At 37.2% G+C, this 13,586-nt stretch overlaps 1 protein-coding gene across 1 annotated transcript in view; it reads left to right on the forward strand.

Annotated features, from left to right (window-relative positions):
- The window catches only part of Sbf2 (SET binding factor 2), a 311,159-nt gene that overhangs the window by 42,415 nt on the left and 255,158 nt on the right, over positions 1–13,586 (forward strand). Inside the window, 1 exon segment of the mRNA XM_032892912.1 lies at positions 1,047–1,132. Within this exon segment, the coding sequence (XP_032748803.1) occupies positions 1,047–1,132 (86 nt within the window).

Raw genomic sequence — 13,586 nt, forward strand, 5'->3', positions numbered from 1 at the left:
ATTCATTGAATAACTGTTTTGGATGGGATAAATTGTCATGTAGGTAATGAGAATTGAACCCAGGTCCTCTGTAAGAAGAACAAGTGTTCCTTAACCACTGAGTCATTGCTTCAGCCTCTAAAGATGATAGTTTCACTCAAACTCCAGTTACAGTAATTGCTTTCTGTGGCAATTCATTCTGTTGTATGTGTGGTGCCTATAGGATGTCTCCTGATTTTACCTTCCCAGTGCTAGAATTACAGGCATTGCACTGACACATTTGGATTTTTATATGGATCCTTGATGTTTTAACTTTGTCCTTTCTTTGTATTAACTCAAAAATATATACTTTTACCTTGGTTCTTCCCCAGTATATCTTCTATATACCAACCATTTGAACAAAGTTAAAATGTATTGCTAACTTTACTTTTTAATTCTTTTTGAAGAGATCATCATTTTATATAGGTGTTTTCAGATTAACAGTTTGAGAGAGTTTGATCTAGCAAGGTGCCCCTTATAGTGTGGTTTAGTTTGTACTCCAGTGACAAAAGTACAGACCCATACCGTGTTAAGGAATGGAGAAGTATTTTAAGTATAGTTTGGCTGTTTGCTTAAGATGTTATGTGCTCTCGGAAGTTAGTGGAGGAGATAGAGCCTGGAGAGCTATGCAGTCTTTGTTTGATGACATTTGTTTTTTTCCTATGTGTCTGTTTTGCTCCCTTGACAAATCTCAATGTAGAATACTTCTCCTCTGCTCTATGCCTTTACTTTCACATGTAAACTCCTGTGGATGCCTGAGGTCTTGTTCTTTTCTTCTTTCTTTTCTTTGGTGCTGGATATTGAAACCAAGGACTTACTTGTACATATTAATAAGCAAGCATTCTTCTCTGAATTCTACCACCAGTTCATATATGAGTTTTATTGAACAAATAATTTTCTTTTCTCCCCTCCCTCCTTTCCTCCCTCCTTCCCTCCTTTCTTTCTTTTGGAAAAAGAAGTAATATGATATGTATTCATTCAGGTTTTATAGTAGCTTATAAGTGATTCATTTTGATCTTTCTCACCAGGGCCAGGAGAAGGTCTGGGGAAAATAATTCAGAGATTCCCACAGCAGGACTGGGATGACACACCCTTTCCACAGGGAATTGAATTGGTAAGTTGGTACCTTTATCCTGATGCCTTTTTTAAAAAATTGCTACATTTTAGCTCTTACTATAGTATTTTTCACTACATTTCCCCCTTTTTGTCCAGTTAAAAAGCCTTTTCACTTATATATAAATTGAGTACAATTATTACCATTCTACAACTTATAAAGCATATGATATTCTCAACACCCAGCCCATCACTGTATCAGTTAAACAGAACATTTAGTTATCCATTCCAACTTAATGAAAGGCTTAAAATCTATATTATATCTTGGCTAGCTTGTATACTATCTGATAACTATCCAATAAAATATGTATATTCAGAGTTAAACAGCCTGATAGGCTATGAGACTATAATCAGTCTTCAACCCTGTCAGAAATCTGAGAATGACCAAATATCTATACACAGAGGAAGTAACACGGCTTCCAGAACTGAGAGATTGTAGAGACAAATCTCCACTAGCACAGTCCTCTGTTAGCAACATGTGAGCGCAAGTCTTCAGCCTTCTGGCCCAAAATCAACTCAGAGACTCTTGAAATGCAGATTTTGAAGGGCTGATCACCCTGTCTTGGCAGGGTTTATCAGTCAACTATTCTGCATAATTTGTCCTTTTCTGGACAGTATTAGTCTGCAGATGAAACAGGCAGTTTTGTCTAGCAGCTGCCTAGCCACAAAGTATTGCCTCACCTGGAGATAGAGATGTTAATTCTTCGTTAAATCCACCAAAGGGGAACTGTTAGGAGCAGATATGTCTCAACAAAAGATAAATAACTTTAAATCTCAAATTTTGTGGATTTCTGACGTTTTTGAAAACCATCTATCTATATAAGACAATCTGGACTGTTGTCTACATATCCTACATATTATCTTGAAAGTACTCTCACAAACTCAGAGCCATGAATTTGCTATTTGAATCTTAACTCACAGGTGTAATCAACTCAGAAGTTTGTAATGACAATAGAAGGACTGGCTCTAAACCTTGTACTTTTAAACTTTGTTTTGGGTATAAAATCTATACCCAAACAAAGATATGATTTAAGCTTAGTTACCAAATGAGATTATGACTGTACAGTTCAATCTAGCTAATTCCTCCCTGTTAAATTACAACCAATTTTAAATTCCTCATAAAAACAACTTTAGAATAACCACTTTCAGCCCCGCAAAGTCCAGGGAATTGGGGCAACGACTCCTCTATAACTTCTTCAAGCTGTACATGGGCGTTGAGATATCCTTGGGGTTAGGGTGTAGGAAGAATGAAGCAAATGCTGTAGCCGATGTGTCCTGACTGGACGCAGCTGAAAGTCCTTGAGACCAGGAATCCAAGTAGGCACACTCTGTAAAATACAACTCTCAAGACAAAAGTTTAGAATAGAGATATCTTTTTGTTTGTTTCTCCTGAATAAATTTTTCAGGCGGTCTACCTCTATCAAATCTGATCAGTATGACTCTGTGAGGTTTCCAGAGCCTAGTCACACTTTTTAAAAACACAAAGACAAAGTCTTTCTCCCAAAATACGATGTTCCTTAGTCTGAAACCAGAAAAGCTTGTATCTTGCACTCTCTCCCAGAGTAATAATATAACCATGACACTTAAAGTCACACCCATCATGAAGACTAAATTTTTTAAAAAGGAAGTTAGCTAAACAATTAGCCTGATAGTCTTTTATACTCTTTGATACCAGGAAATTAACCCAAAATTCCCGTGGAGCCCACGTTCAGAGAATCTGAGCTTCCTGTTGTGGTAAATATCAAAAGTAAACACAAACCCTCGCTAGCCGGCATCAACGAGCCATATGGCCTTTAGTGGGGTAATTCTTAAAACAAACTAAACACCTTTTATCAATTTCAGTATCAATAAGCAACACATCAAACCAGAACTTTAGCCCAAAATATGTCAATCTGTCAAGCTCTCTACCCGGAGCCACAGATTTTTATTTAACCTTAATAACTTCTATAATATATGCTTGCATTCACTCTCCCTGGTGTTACAGACATTTATCACAACTCTCTACTTGGAGTTAGTGACCAATTTTTCCCTGTCTAAGTTCCGAACCATAGATGAAAATCCACAAATGATTCCACCACGTGATTCGGGTAATCTCTGTACTCAAAAGAGGTTTATTTAACTCATAGCTTTGAGAATTCAAAGTCCAAACAGAGTAGTACAGGGGTGCTATGGTGGAAATATATGTAGGAGTAAGCAGTAGGTACAGAGGGAATCAGAGATCCCATGTGGAGTTCTCTGTTTTTATAACAACTCTTTCATAAGAACTACAAGGGGTCCTCTGGGAAATATTTTCATTCTTCCATTGACCTTTATAAAGATTATTCTGCCCTACTTTTTGAAAGTCTCACTACTACCTTCCAGGCAAGGTCTTATTCATAGTGACCTCTTGGGGGACAGCTGGATTATATTCAAAGCATAATCATGCTATTGAATAGAGACCAATTTCTTATCTTATTTAAGTACAAATATGGGGTCAGAGCACACATATTTAAACTTTTTTGTTGCTCCCTCTATTTCTCTTGCAGCACATACATGACATATTTAAATTCTAAATGAAAGATTGCATGTTCAACCTGAACACTAAAATTCTATAATTTCCAAAGGGTTTTACACATTTACTCACTAATAAATTAAATCTCCAATGTAGAGGATGCTGAACTTATTCTTTCCACTTTTTCATAAAGAATTTGTCTTCTGTTTAGAGATGATGAGTTTTAATTTGGATAGATTTAAAAATAAAAAATATGAAAATAAGCTAAACCAAACATAATAACTGCTTTTCCAGTTCTGGGATATTTTTGTCTTTTCTTGTGCTTTTTAGGTATGCACAAAGCCACAGACAGTCATATAAATAAAGTTGAAAGTTAATTTTAGTGACTGTATTTCAAAGAACATTAGAGAATTGTTTTTTCAGAGGAATTCTATGGCTAACAATCTATTTAAAATTATAGGAACAAATATTTTTATTGGCTGCGTCTTGAGCATCAGGAAAATAGCATTGTTTTGGCACTAGCTCCCTTTTAAGATGCCTTGTTTGTGAAGTGGATCTTTTTATACTGTAATTCAGAAAATTCACTATAATAGTCACAGAAAGCCTTTAGTGAGTATTGTAATGTATCTCATTTTCTTTGAGGATTAAAGTGTTTGAAAAATTGTAGCTTGAAAAGTAAGCAACCAAAATTTCTAAATTTGAACCTTTGAAGAAATTCAGTTATTAAAATTATGCCCTAGTGATTTGACTAATACAAACTTTGTGTTCTATAAGTATGCATTGGAGAAAAAGAGAAATGAAACCATGTCCAGCATTCCGCAGCTGTAACATAGAAGTAGATCCGTGCGCAGTGCTCCTGGAGGGCAGAGGAGCAAAGAAATACTGAGTACATATCTGAGTATTAATGTTGTTGGCCAGGGCACCGTGTAAAAAAGGAATATAAGCCAATTTTAATGTTTGCTTCTTACTGTGAAGAAGTACGCATGCTGGAAGAATGAGAATTTACTGTAGCTCGGATTAGAGTTTACCAAGATTCGGAGTTATAACCTCTTCATCAAAGAAAGCATAGTGTAGGAGGCAAACGTACATTGGTTCTTGCAGTAGGCATAAAGAGCTAGTTGTGCAAATCATTATTTAGAATAAAATGAGGTGGATAATAAGACTGAAAGGGGATTTGAGAAACACAGGAAACAACATTAAAGAATTACAAAATACAGTATTGTTTCATCTAAACCATGTGTATTAAGGGTGGCTGCTAGGTGATAAATGTGATGTTAAAGGTGGTCCAGATTTTGATGTGAAAATAGTGTAGCACTATACTTGATTTTGTTTAGAGTCAGGGTGCAGATCTAGGAATTTTAGTGTGAAGTAGGAAGACATGGCTTTAAAACATATAAAAGACCTACAAAAACAATTTTAAGAGTTCACAGCAAACATACTGAGTGTAAGTAGTAGGAAGCAGCAGCAGCAGCAGCAGCAGCAGCTCATAGTTTTATTTTCCACTCCCCTTTTTTCTTTGATGTAATAAAACAACATGGCAGGGAACCTAATGATGTCTAGATGGTGCATCTAGGTAGTTAGTCCTTTCTGTGAGAATCTCTGAAGAAAAGATTATAGCCCATCTTTGTGATCAGTGTCTCACATGCCTACAGATTCCTAAAGTCATTTGCTTATCCTGTATTAGAATTTCAGTTGCTGTCAGTTCTGCCTAAGGAGTACTGTTAATCATTTGTGCTAGAGGATATCTTTCCTGTTGTCAGGTCTGTGGCTCTCAGACCTTCTTTTGACAGAGCTTTGTTGTCATGTTGGATCCAACAGAACCTGATGCCTTGAAGCCATAGAGTAGTTGTTGAGAACGATGCAGAACTACACAGGCCTGGCCCACTATAAATTGGTGTTGTTTGTAATCAGCCTTCTCACTTTGATGTGGGACCACACCGCTGATTCTTTCTGATGCAGTTGCCACCATCTCATCTTTGTGGGCCATTCTGTACTTGGGTAATCTCAGTTCTTTTCTGTACTTCTCCATTGATATTAACTCTGTGACCAGAGTCTGACCTAAAAGTAAAATCTGGAAATTGTAATGGCTTACCATGGCAATTTTTTCCTTTTACATATATTAAGGATAATAACAGGATAGCGAGAAACAGATTTTTCCATCTTCAGAATGAAGTTCTTGGGTAATTTTGGCCATCAACAGTTCTCCTCTCTGGAGTCTAAAAGAAAGTGTGGACACATTTAATTTAGTCCTTGTAGTATGAGGTTCTTGAGTTTTATCTTGTATAATAAACCATTAAATGTATTAAAAAACATTTTTCTGAGTTCTGTGAATTGCCCTAGCAAATTATTGAACCTGAGGCAGGGAATTGCAAGCCTTGAATTTGTGGGCAGATGTGAGGGTAGCCTTGATGCCCTGTCTGTGGCTGGCCTTTAATGAGTCTTTTGGGCCTAAGCCCTTGACTTTTGAGTCTGTGCTAACCCTGGCTAATAAAGTATTGAGTTAAATGATTGGATACACCATTGGTGTCAGAATTGGTATTGGTAAACACACGTTGGCTATTAGAGAAAGCATAATACAATCTTTGTCCTAGCACAGTTAGTCTGTTTGACTTTTCCTTTTCTGTGTGTTTTGAAATGGGTTCATGTAACACAAATTGGCCTCAAAATTGCCCCGTAGCTAAGGATGACTTCACACTCCTGATTCTCTTGCCTCTACTCCCAAGTGTTGGGATTCCAGATATGTCCACTGTGTGGGGCTGTGTGTTTTCTCTCAGCTCCATGGACTTGTCTTCATCATCTGCGAGCCCTTTATGTTTGACTCCTAGGTGTGCTTTTCTCCTTTTCGCATATCACCATCCCCTGTAACCTAATCGTATTGGTTACATATCTTAGTGAGAGTTAACTCATATTTTAGTCTAGCTAGCAGTAGGTTTCCCATGCCTAGTCTAGCTAGTAGTAGTGGCAGTGGCAGTGGCAGTGGCAGTGGTAGTAGTAGGTTTCCAATTCGGGTGAATTCTGATGATAGACTGAAAACTTGAATCAAAGGTAACTGTTGCCTAATTTTACTTAAATCATCTTTCCCTAATTTAAAAACTAAAATTAGAGTATTTAATTAAACAGGAATATTTTCTGAGAGTAAGTGGGATTGGGAAAAATGAACTGGGGCTATTTTGAACAAATAGATTACAGTTAATTGTATACACAGCTGTACATATATGTGTGTGCATAATTCATGGTAAGATCAGAAATTACACAACTCCATTAGTAGAGACTTGTTTGTTTTTTTTTTTAAAAATTGGGATTGCCAATTGCTATTTGTCAGACTGTAACATCACTGTTATAAAGGAGAAACTATAGCATAAAATTTGTAGCATATTTGGCTACAAATCTAGGACAGATTTACTATTTCATTTGTGAAATAGAATAAAAACCGTTGTAGATAGTAGCCACGCCTACCATTAAAATATTTATTATTATTATTGATGATGATGATGATGTCTCTGTGTATGTGTGTGTGTGTGGTGTGTGTGTGTATGAATACAAAGCTGTAGTTACAGGCAGTTGTTTAGGAACTGAACTCCGGTCTTTGAAAGAGCACTCTTAACCACTGAGCCGTCTTTCCAGCCTTCATTGCTACTGTTAAAACGCCAGAAAATAAGAAATGTCAGCTTAGGAGAATTGAAACCTGGTGTACTGTTGGTGGGAAGGTATGATGACGCCGCTGCTGTGGAAGACAGTTTAGCAGTTCTTTTGTGAACCAGCAGTTCATTTCTGGGTATGGAGTCAGACATTTGCACTTACGAGTCCCTTAACAGTGTTGTTCACAATAGCCCAAGAGTGAGAGGGCTCAAGTGTCCAGAGGCAGATGGAGAAATGAACATTTAGTAGGACAATGGAATATTATTCAGTCACAAACATGAAAATTTGATAAAATCATCACTGGACCTTGAAAACATTGTGCAGTGGGAAAACAAGTGAGTCACTAAAAGACAAATACTGTATAATTTCATTTATAGGTGGCATTTAGAGTAGCCAAATTTATACAAATGGTAAGTAAAATGAAGGTTTCCATGGGTAGGAAAAGATTAAAAGAAAAGAAAAAAGTAAATTTTTTTCGATCAGAGATTTTCGGCATGACAAGATTGAAAAGAGTTCTAGAAAGTGCTGTCCAAGTGTGTATGTACCCACCACGACTAAATTGTACATGTATAAATGGTCCCTGCAGTTGGTTTCATGTTACATGTTTTACTAGTTACTTTAAAACGTGTGTGACATAGAGTTTTGTGTACAGACCTAAGATAGTGTAAGGCTTTGGAGACACATCTTCAGACAGTGTAGCAAATGGGCAAAACAGTTTGTGACTGTTTGGAGAGAGCATACGTGTGTCTGTACTGCCTTGTTTCAAGACATACTGTAAAGCTTCCTAGTCAACAGGCTGCGGTGTTGGCGTAGAGATAGACGTGTTAATAGACCAGGGAACAGCGTAAATCAGTTTCAACAGTGTCTGAGTAATGTGGTTGTAGAGGAGACAGCATAGAGAAATAGGAGTACAACTGAGCATCCATCTGAACCAAGTAATCTTGATCTGTTTTTGTACTGTATAGAGAAATAGGTGAGAACCCATTATAGACTCAGTGTAAAAGCCAAAGCTATAACTTTAAAAATAAAACTATAAGCATTTTTATGACCTTCTAAAATCTGGTCAGAATTTTAAAAGTACAGTATCTAAGACATGACAATGATATTTCTCTGGTGCATTTGAAATCTCTTGAAAATATTATATACAGAATGGTGGATAATCAGATAAGATGAACCCTTATTGTGTTTTGTAAGTTTCTCTTGGTCCTATAAGTTCTTTAGAGGCTGTTTGTCATTGACTTTTAGTGAGAAGGAGGGTACCAGAAGCAAGTGAACTCAGAACACTTTATTAGCAGCCCACTAAAAACTAACATCATCTGCCCAATACTGGATCTTCTGCAATCTGGAATTTTGTGTATATCACTAGTGTAAATGGTGGCAACTTAAGGTGTTAAAAACATATGAAATACCTTTTTGAAGCAAATGACTCTGGTAATTTACCTATCAGTTATAATGTGTTCAAGTATATACACACAGATATCAGTCAATTGCTTACAAGAGGCACTGTCAGAGACGGTATGAACTCTCTGGTTCATATACACTATTTCCAAAGGCATCTACCTAGTGATATTTGTATACCACGAGACCCACTCCTTTTTATTCTTTATCTGGAAAATTTCTCTGGTGATCTAGACATTCTGTTCACTGTGTGAAACACGCTTCCTTTTAGGTTGGAGTTTGTATTGTTATTTAAATATTCATGTGTGACGTTTTTAGTTAGGGATATTAACAGTTCACAGTTATTTGCTCATAATATGAACATAATGTAAGGACTTAGAATGACTTATAAATGTGTTGGTTTAAGAAAAAGTATTTGGTGGCCTCTAGTGGTAGCACCTCTGTGCCTGTGAAAAGTCATTGATCTCAATATACAAGATTTTATAGGGAGGATCACTAAAGTGGCAGAATAAACACATATGTACATTTATAGGAACAATTTTTTCAGAACTTAAAATTTGTGAGTCAATTATATATTTATCAGTGATGTGGCTGTCTCAGTTACAGTTATTAATTAATGATCATTACTTTTAATTCGTTTCAAGGAGAGGCTTGAAATTTTCTTCCTTCCTCCTCTCCCTTATTTTCGTCCCATTCCATAAAATTGTGCCTTGTATTCTAGCCTGGCCTTTAGTTTGCAGTCTTCCTGCTTCAGCTTGTTCCCTGATGGGATTGAAGGCGTGCACCAGCCGCTAGGCTTCACATCGTGTCTTAATCAGAAAGTGTTTCTCTGTAAATTGTATTTCATGCTTCGTTTTTGCATTGCATTGTGATGTGTCAGTGATGGGGATAACAGATAATTTCTGAAACCTTAGAAATAATGCAAGCTACAAGAGGCATGTATCTTATATATTGATCATAAACATAATTAACCCTTGGTAGAGTTTATGCCCTTATATGGGTAATTGTGACTAGCTTAAAGATACTCTAAGTTTGTTTAAGAATATCTGGAATCTGAGCCATATGTAGGCATTTAAACATATCATGTCAAAAATTGAGAAATCTATATAAAGTCAATATTTGGAAAGCAAAGGAGAACATAGACACTTTCAAGACAGTTAAATGTGAAATTAATTTCTGCTCACTCAAAAATTAGCCTTTAAATTTAGATAGATTTAATAGCTTGTTCTGTGCCATCTAGCGATTTGCTAGTTGCTAAGATAATAGAACTGTGCTCTTTTGACGTCACTAAAGTTAAAAGATTGTCCGTGTGCTCTGCCTGCTGCCCACCCGGACACATCTGCCCAGCACGCACGTGTGGCTGAGGCTGTCTCATGTGGATGCTCACTGTTATAGATAGAGCAAGCTGATTTTTAATTATTTTTGTTAAAAGCAGAACTAATCTTAAATTCTTATTAGGAATGGTTAATTAAGTAACATTAGAAAGACAGTAGTAGGGCCAGAGAAATGGTTCATTTTGTTGTTTCATGAATGTGGGGCTCTGATATTTGCTGTGTAAATGTTTACATTTGTTTAAAAAATCTCTTTTGGATTGTTTCATTTAAGGGTTAGTTGCTCTCCTCATCTCTTCTGACTAGTTTTGGCTTGAAGTCTACTTTGCTAGATTTAAGCTACAGTTTAATAGCTGTAGTCAAATAGCTACAGCTGCCTGTTTATGGCTTCTGTTAGCTTTAGTAAGTTGATTTTCCTCCAACAACAGTCAGATTTTTAGGGCATCTTTGGTAGCTAAATTTGTTTCTTAAAGATGGTACAGTACATAATTGGTTCCTATTTCTTAAAAATATTTTTTTAAATTTCATACAATGTATTTCGATAATATTCACCCCAGCTATCCCCCTTAATGCCTTCTAGATCTACCCCAACTTTTTATCTGCCACAACTTGGTGTACTTAAAAAAAATCAATAACCCACTGACTCCAATTTATGCTGTATATATACTTCTAATTTATGCTGTACATATACTTCTAATTTATGCTGTACATATACTTCTAATTTATGCTGTACATATACTTCTAATTTATGCTGTACATATACTTCTAATTTATGCTGTACATATACTTCTAATTTATGCTGTACATATACTTCTAATTTATGCTGTACATATACTTCTAATTTATGCTGTATATATACTTCTAGATGTGGGGCCATCTAATGAGCATGGTTAACTTCCCAGGAACTATCCCCACAAAGAAAACGGATTCTTCCTCTTCCAGAAGCCGTCAGCTATAGCTTCCCAGGTCGGAGTAGGAGCCCATGAACCTCTTCCCTCTCCATGCTAGATGTTGACTTATTTAATCTGCAGGTCTTTTGTTAGGTACCTGCAGATGGTTTGAGTTCATGAGTGCAACAGCTCTACATGTCTAGAAGATAATATTTCACTGTGGTCTTTCCCTCAACCTCTTGCTTTAGTTTTTCTGCCTTCTCTTCTGCTATGCTCCCTGGACCCTGGGGATGGGTGTGATATAGATGCCCCATTTATGATTGAGCACTCACTTATTCTTTGTATTTTTACCAGACATGAATTTCTATGTTCACTACTATCCACTGCCCAAAGAAGCTTCTCTGATGAAGTCTGAGAGTTGTACTAATCCACTGGTAGAAATAAATGTCTTTAGAGGGCATTTTAATACTTTGTCCATTTAGCAAAATAACAAGTAGTAGGTTTATGTTTGAGGCCTGTGAGATCCTCAGCCATGGATGGGTTCTTGTCCAAGTTATAGTATTGGACAAGTGTTTCCTCTTGTGGAGTCAGCCTTAAATACATTATGGTTACCCCCATGACATTCCTGCCCCTATTGTAACCATGACTATATCTTGGCAAGCTAGTCATTATGCAGTTTACAGCTGGGAAAGTCTGTGATGTTTCTTTTCTTTTAACTAAAGAATAAAATGTGACTGGTAAGTTATGATGCTGTCACTTATTTTTGATAGACATTTCTCTGAAGGTCCTTTTTATAATAGAAATGTGCTTAGCCCCAAGGGAAGGAAAAACAAACAAAACCAGAAATAAAAACAGACGTGCCAGGGCTGGGGAGGTGACTTAGCAGTCGAGTACTGACTGCTTTTCCATAGGACCTGGGTTCAGTTCCCAGTTGGTTAGTAGCTACCTGTAACTCCAATTCCAAGGAATCCTCAGGTAGTTCAATGACCGATTTTCTGAGGAACCTCCAGACTGATTTCCAGCATGGTTATACCAGTCTGCAATCCCACCAACAATGGAGGAGTGTTCCTCTTTCTCCACATCCTCGCCAGCATTTGCTGTCACCTGAGTTTTTGATCTTAGCTATTCTCACTGGTGTGAGGTGAAATCTCAGGGTTGTTTTGATTTGCATTTCCCTTATGACTAAAGATGTTGAACATTTCTTTAGGTGTTTCTCAGCCATACAGCATTCCTCAGCTGTGAATTCTTCGTTTAGCTCTGAACCCCATTTTTTAATAGGGTTATTTGTCTCCCTGCAGTCTTAACTTCTTGAGTTCTTTGTATATTTTGGATATAAGCCCTCTATCAGTTGTAGGATTGGTAAAGATCTTTTCCCAATCTGTTGGTTGCCGTTTGGTCCTAACAACAGTGTCCTTTGCCTTACAGAAACTTTGCAGTTTTATGAGATCCCATTTGTCGATTCTTGATCTTAGAGCATAAGCCATTGTTGTTTTGTTCAGGAAATTTTCTCCAGTGCCCATGTGCTCGAGATGCTTCCCCGTTTTTTCTTCTATTAGTTTGAGTGTATCTGGTTTGATGTGGAGGTCCTTGATCCACTTGGACTTAAGCTTTGTACAGGGTGATAAGCATGGATCGATCTGCATTCTTCTACATGCTGACCTCCAGTTGAACCAACACCATTTGCTGAAAATGCTATCTTTTTTCCAAGGGATCTGATATTCTCTTCTGGCCCTCTGTGGGCTTCAGGCATGCAACACATATGCAAGAAAACACCCATGTACATATATATGGCTTCAGTTTACTTAGTAAGTTGATTTTCATCCATCAATAGTCAGTTTTTTGAGTAGCTAAATTTGTTTCTTGAAGACTGTACATGTACATATTACATACACATGCACACATACACACATACACAACACCAGATGTGCTACGTGACCCTGTATGTGTACATGTTACACACACATACACATACACACATACACAACACCAGATGAGCTGTGTGACCCTGTACATGTACATATTACATACACATGCACACATATACACATACACAACACCAGATGTGCTGTGTGACCCTGTACATGTACATGTTACACACACATGCACACATACACACATACACACCAGATGTGCTATGTGACCTTGTACGTGTTACACACACATGCACACATACACACCAGATGTGCTGTGTGACCTTGTACATGTTACACACACATACACATACACACATATACAACACCAGATGTGCTGTGTAACCTTGTACATGTTACACACACATACACATACACAACACCAGATGTGCTGTGTGACCTTGTACATGTACATATTACATACACATGCACACATACATACATACACAGCACCAGATGTGCTGTGTGACCCTGTACATGTACATATTGCATACACATGCACACATACACACATACACACCAGATGTGCTGTGTGACCCTGTACATGTACATGTTACACACACATGCATACATGCACACATACACACCAGATGTGCTGTGTGTACATGTATTCCAGCAGTGCTCTTACAGTAGCAGGGAGTTGTTTATATGCACGTTCAATTTCCTAGTCACATAGTCACTTGCTGCCCTTCAAGGATCTTTGAATTTTCATAAATTTCTGAGCATTAACTTATGCTAAAAGTCCAATTATTGATGTTCTTAAAAGTACGATGGAATGAGATCTTCTTCCAAATAA

Source organism: Rattus rattus, chromosome 2, assembly GCF_011064425.1.
Source record: "Rattus rattus isolate New Zealand chromosome 2, Rrattus_CSIRO_v1, whole genome shotgun sequence".
NCBI classification, from domain to species: domain Eukaryota; kingdom Metazoa; phylum Chordata; class Mammalia; order Rodentia; family Muridae; genus Rattus; species Rattus rattus.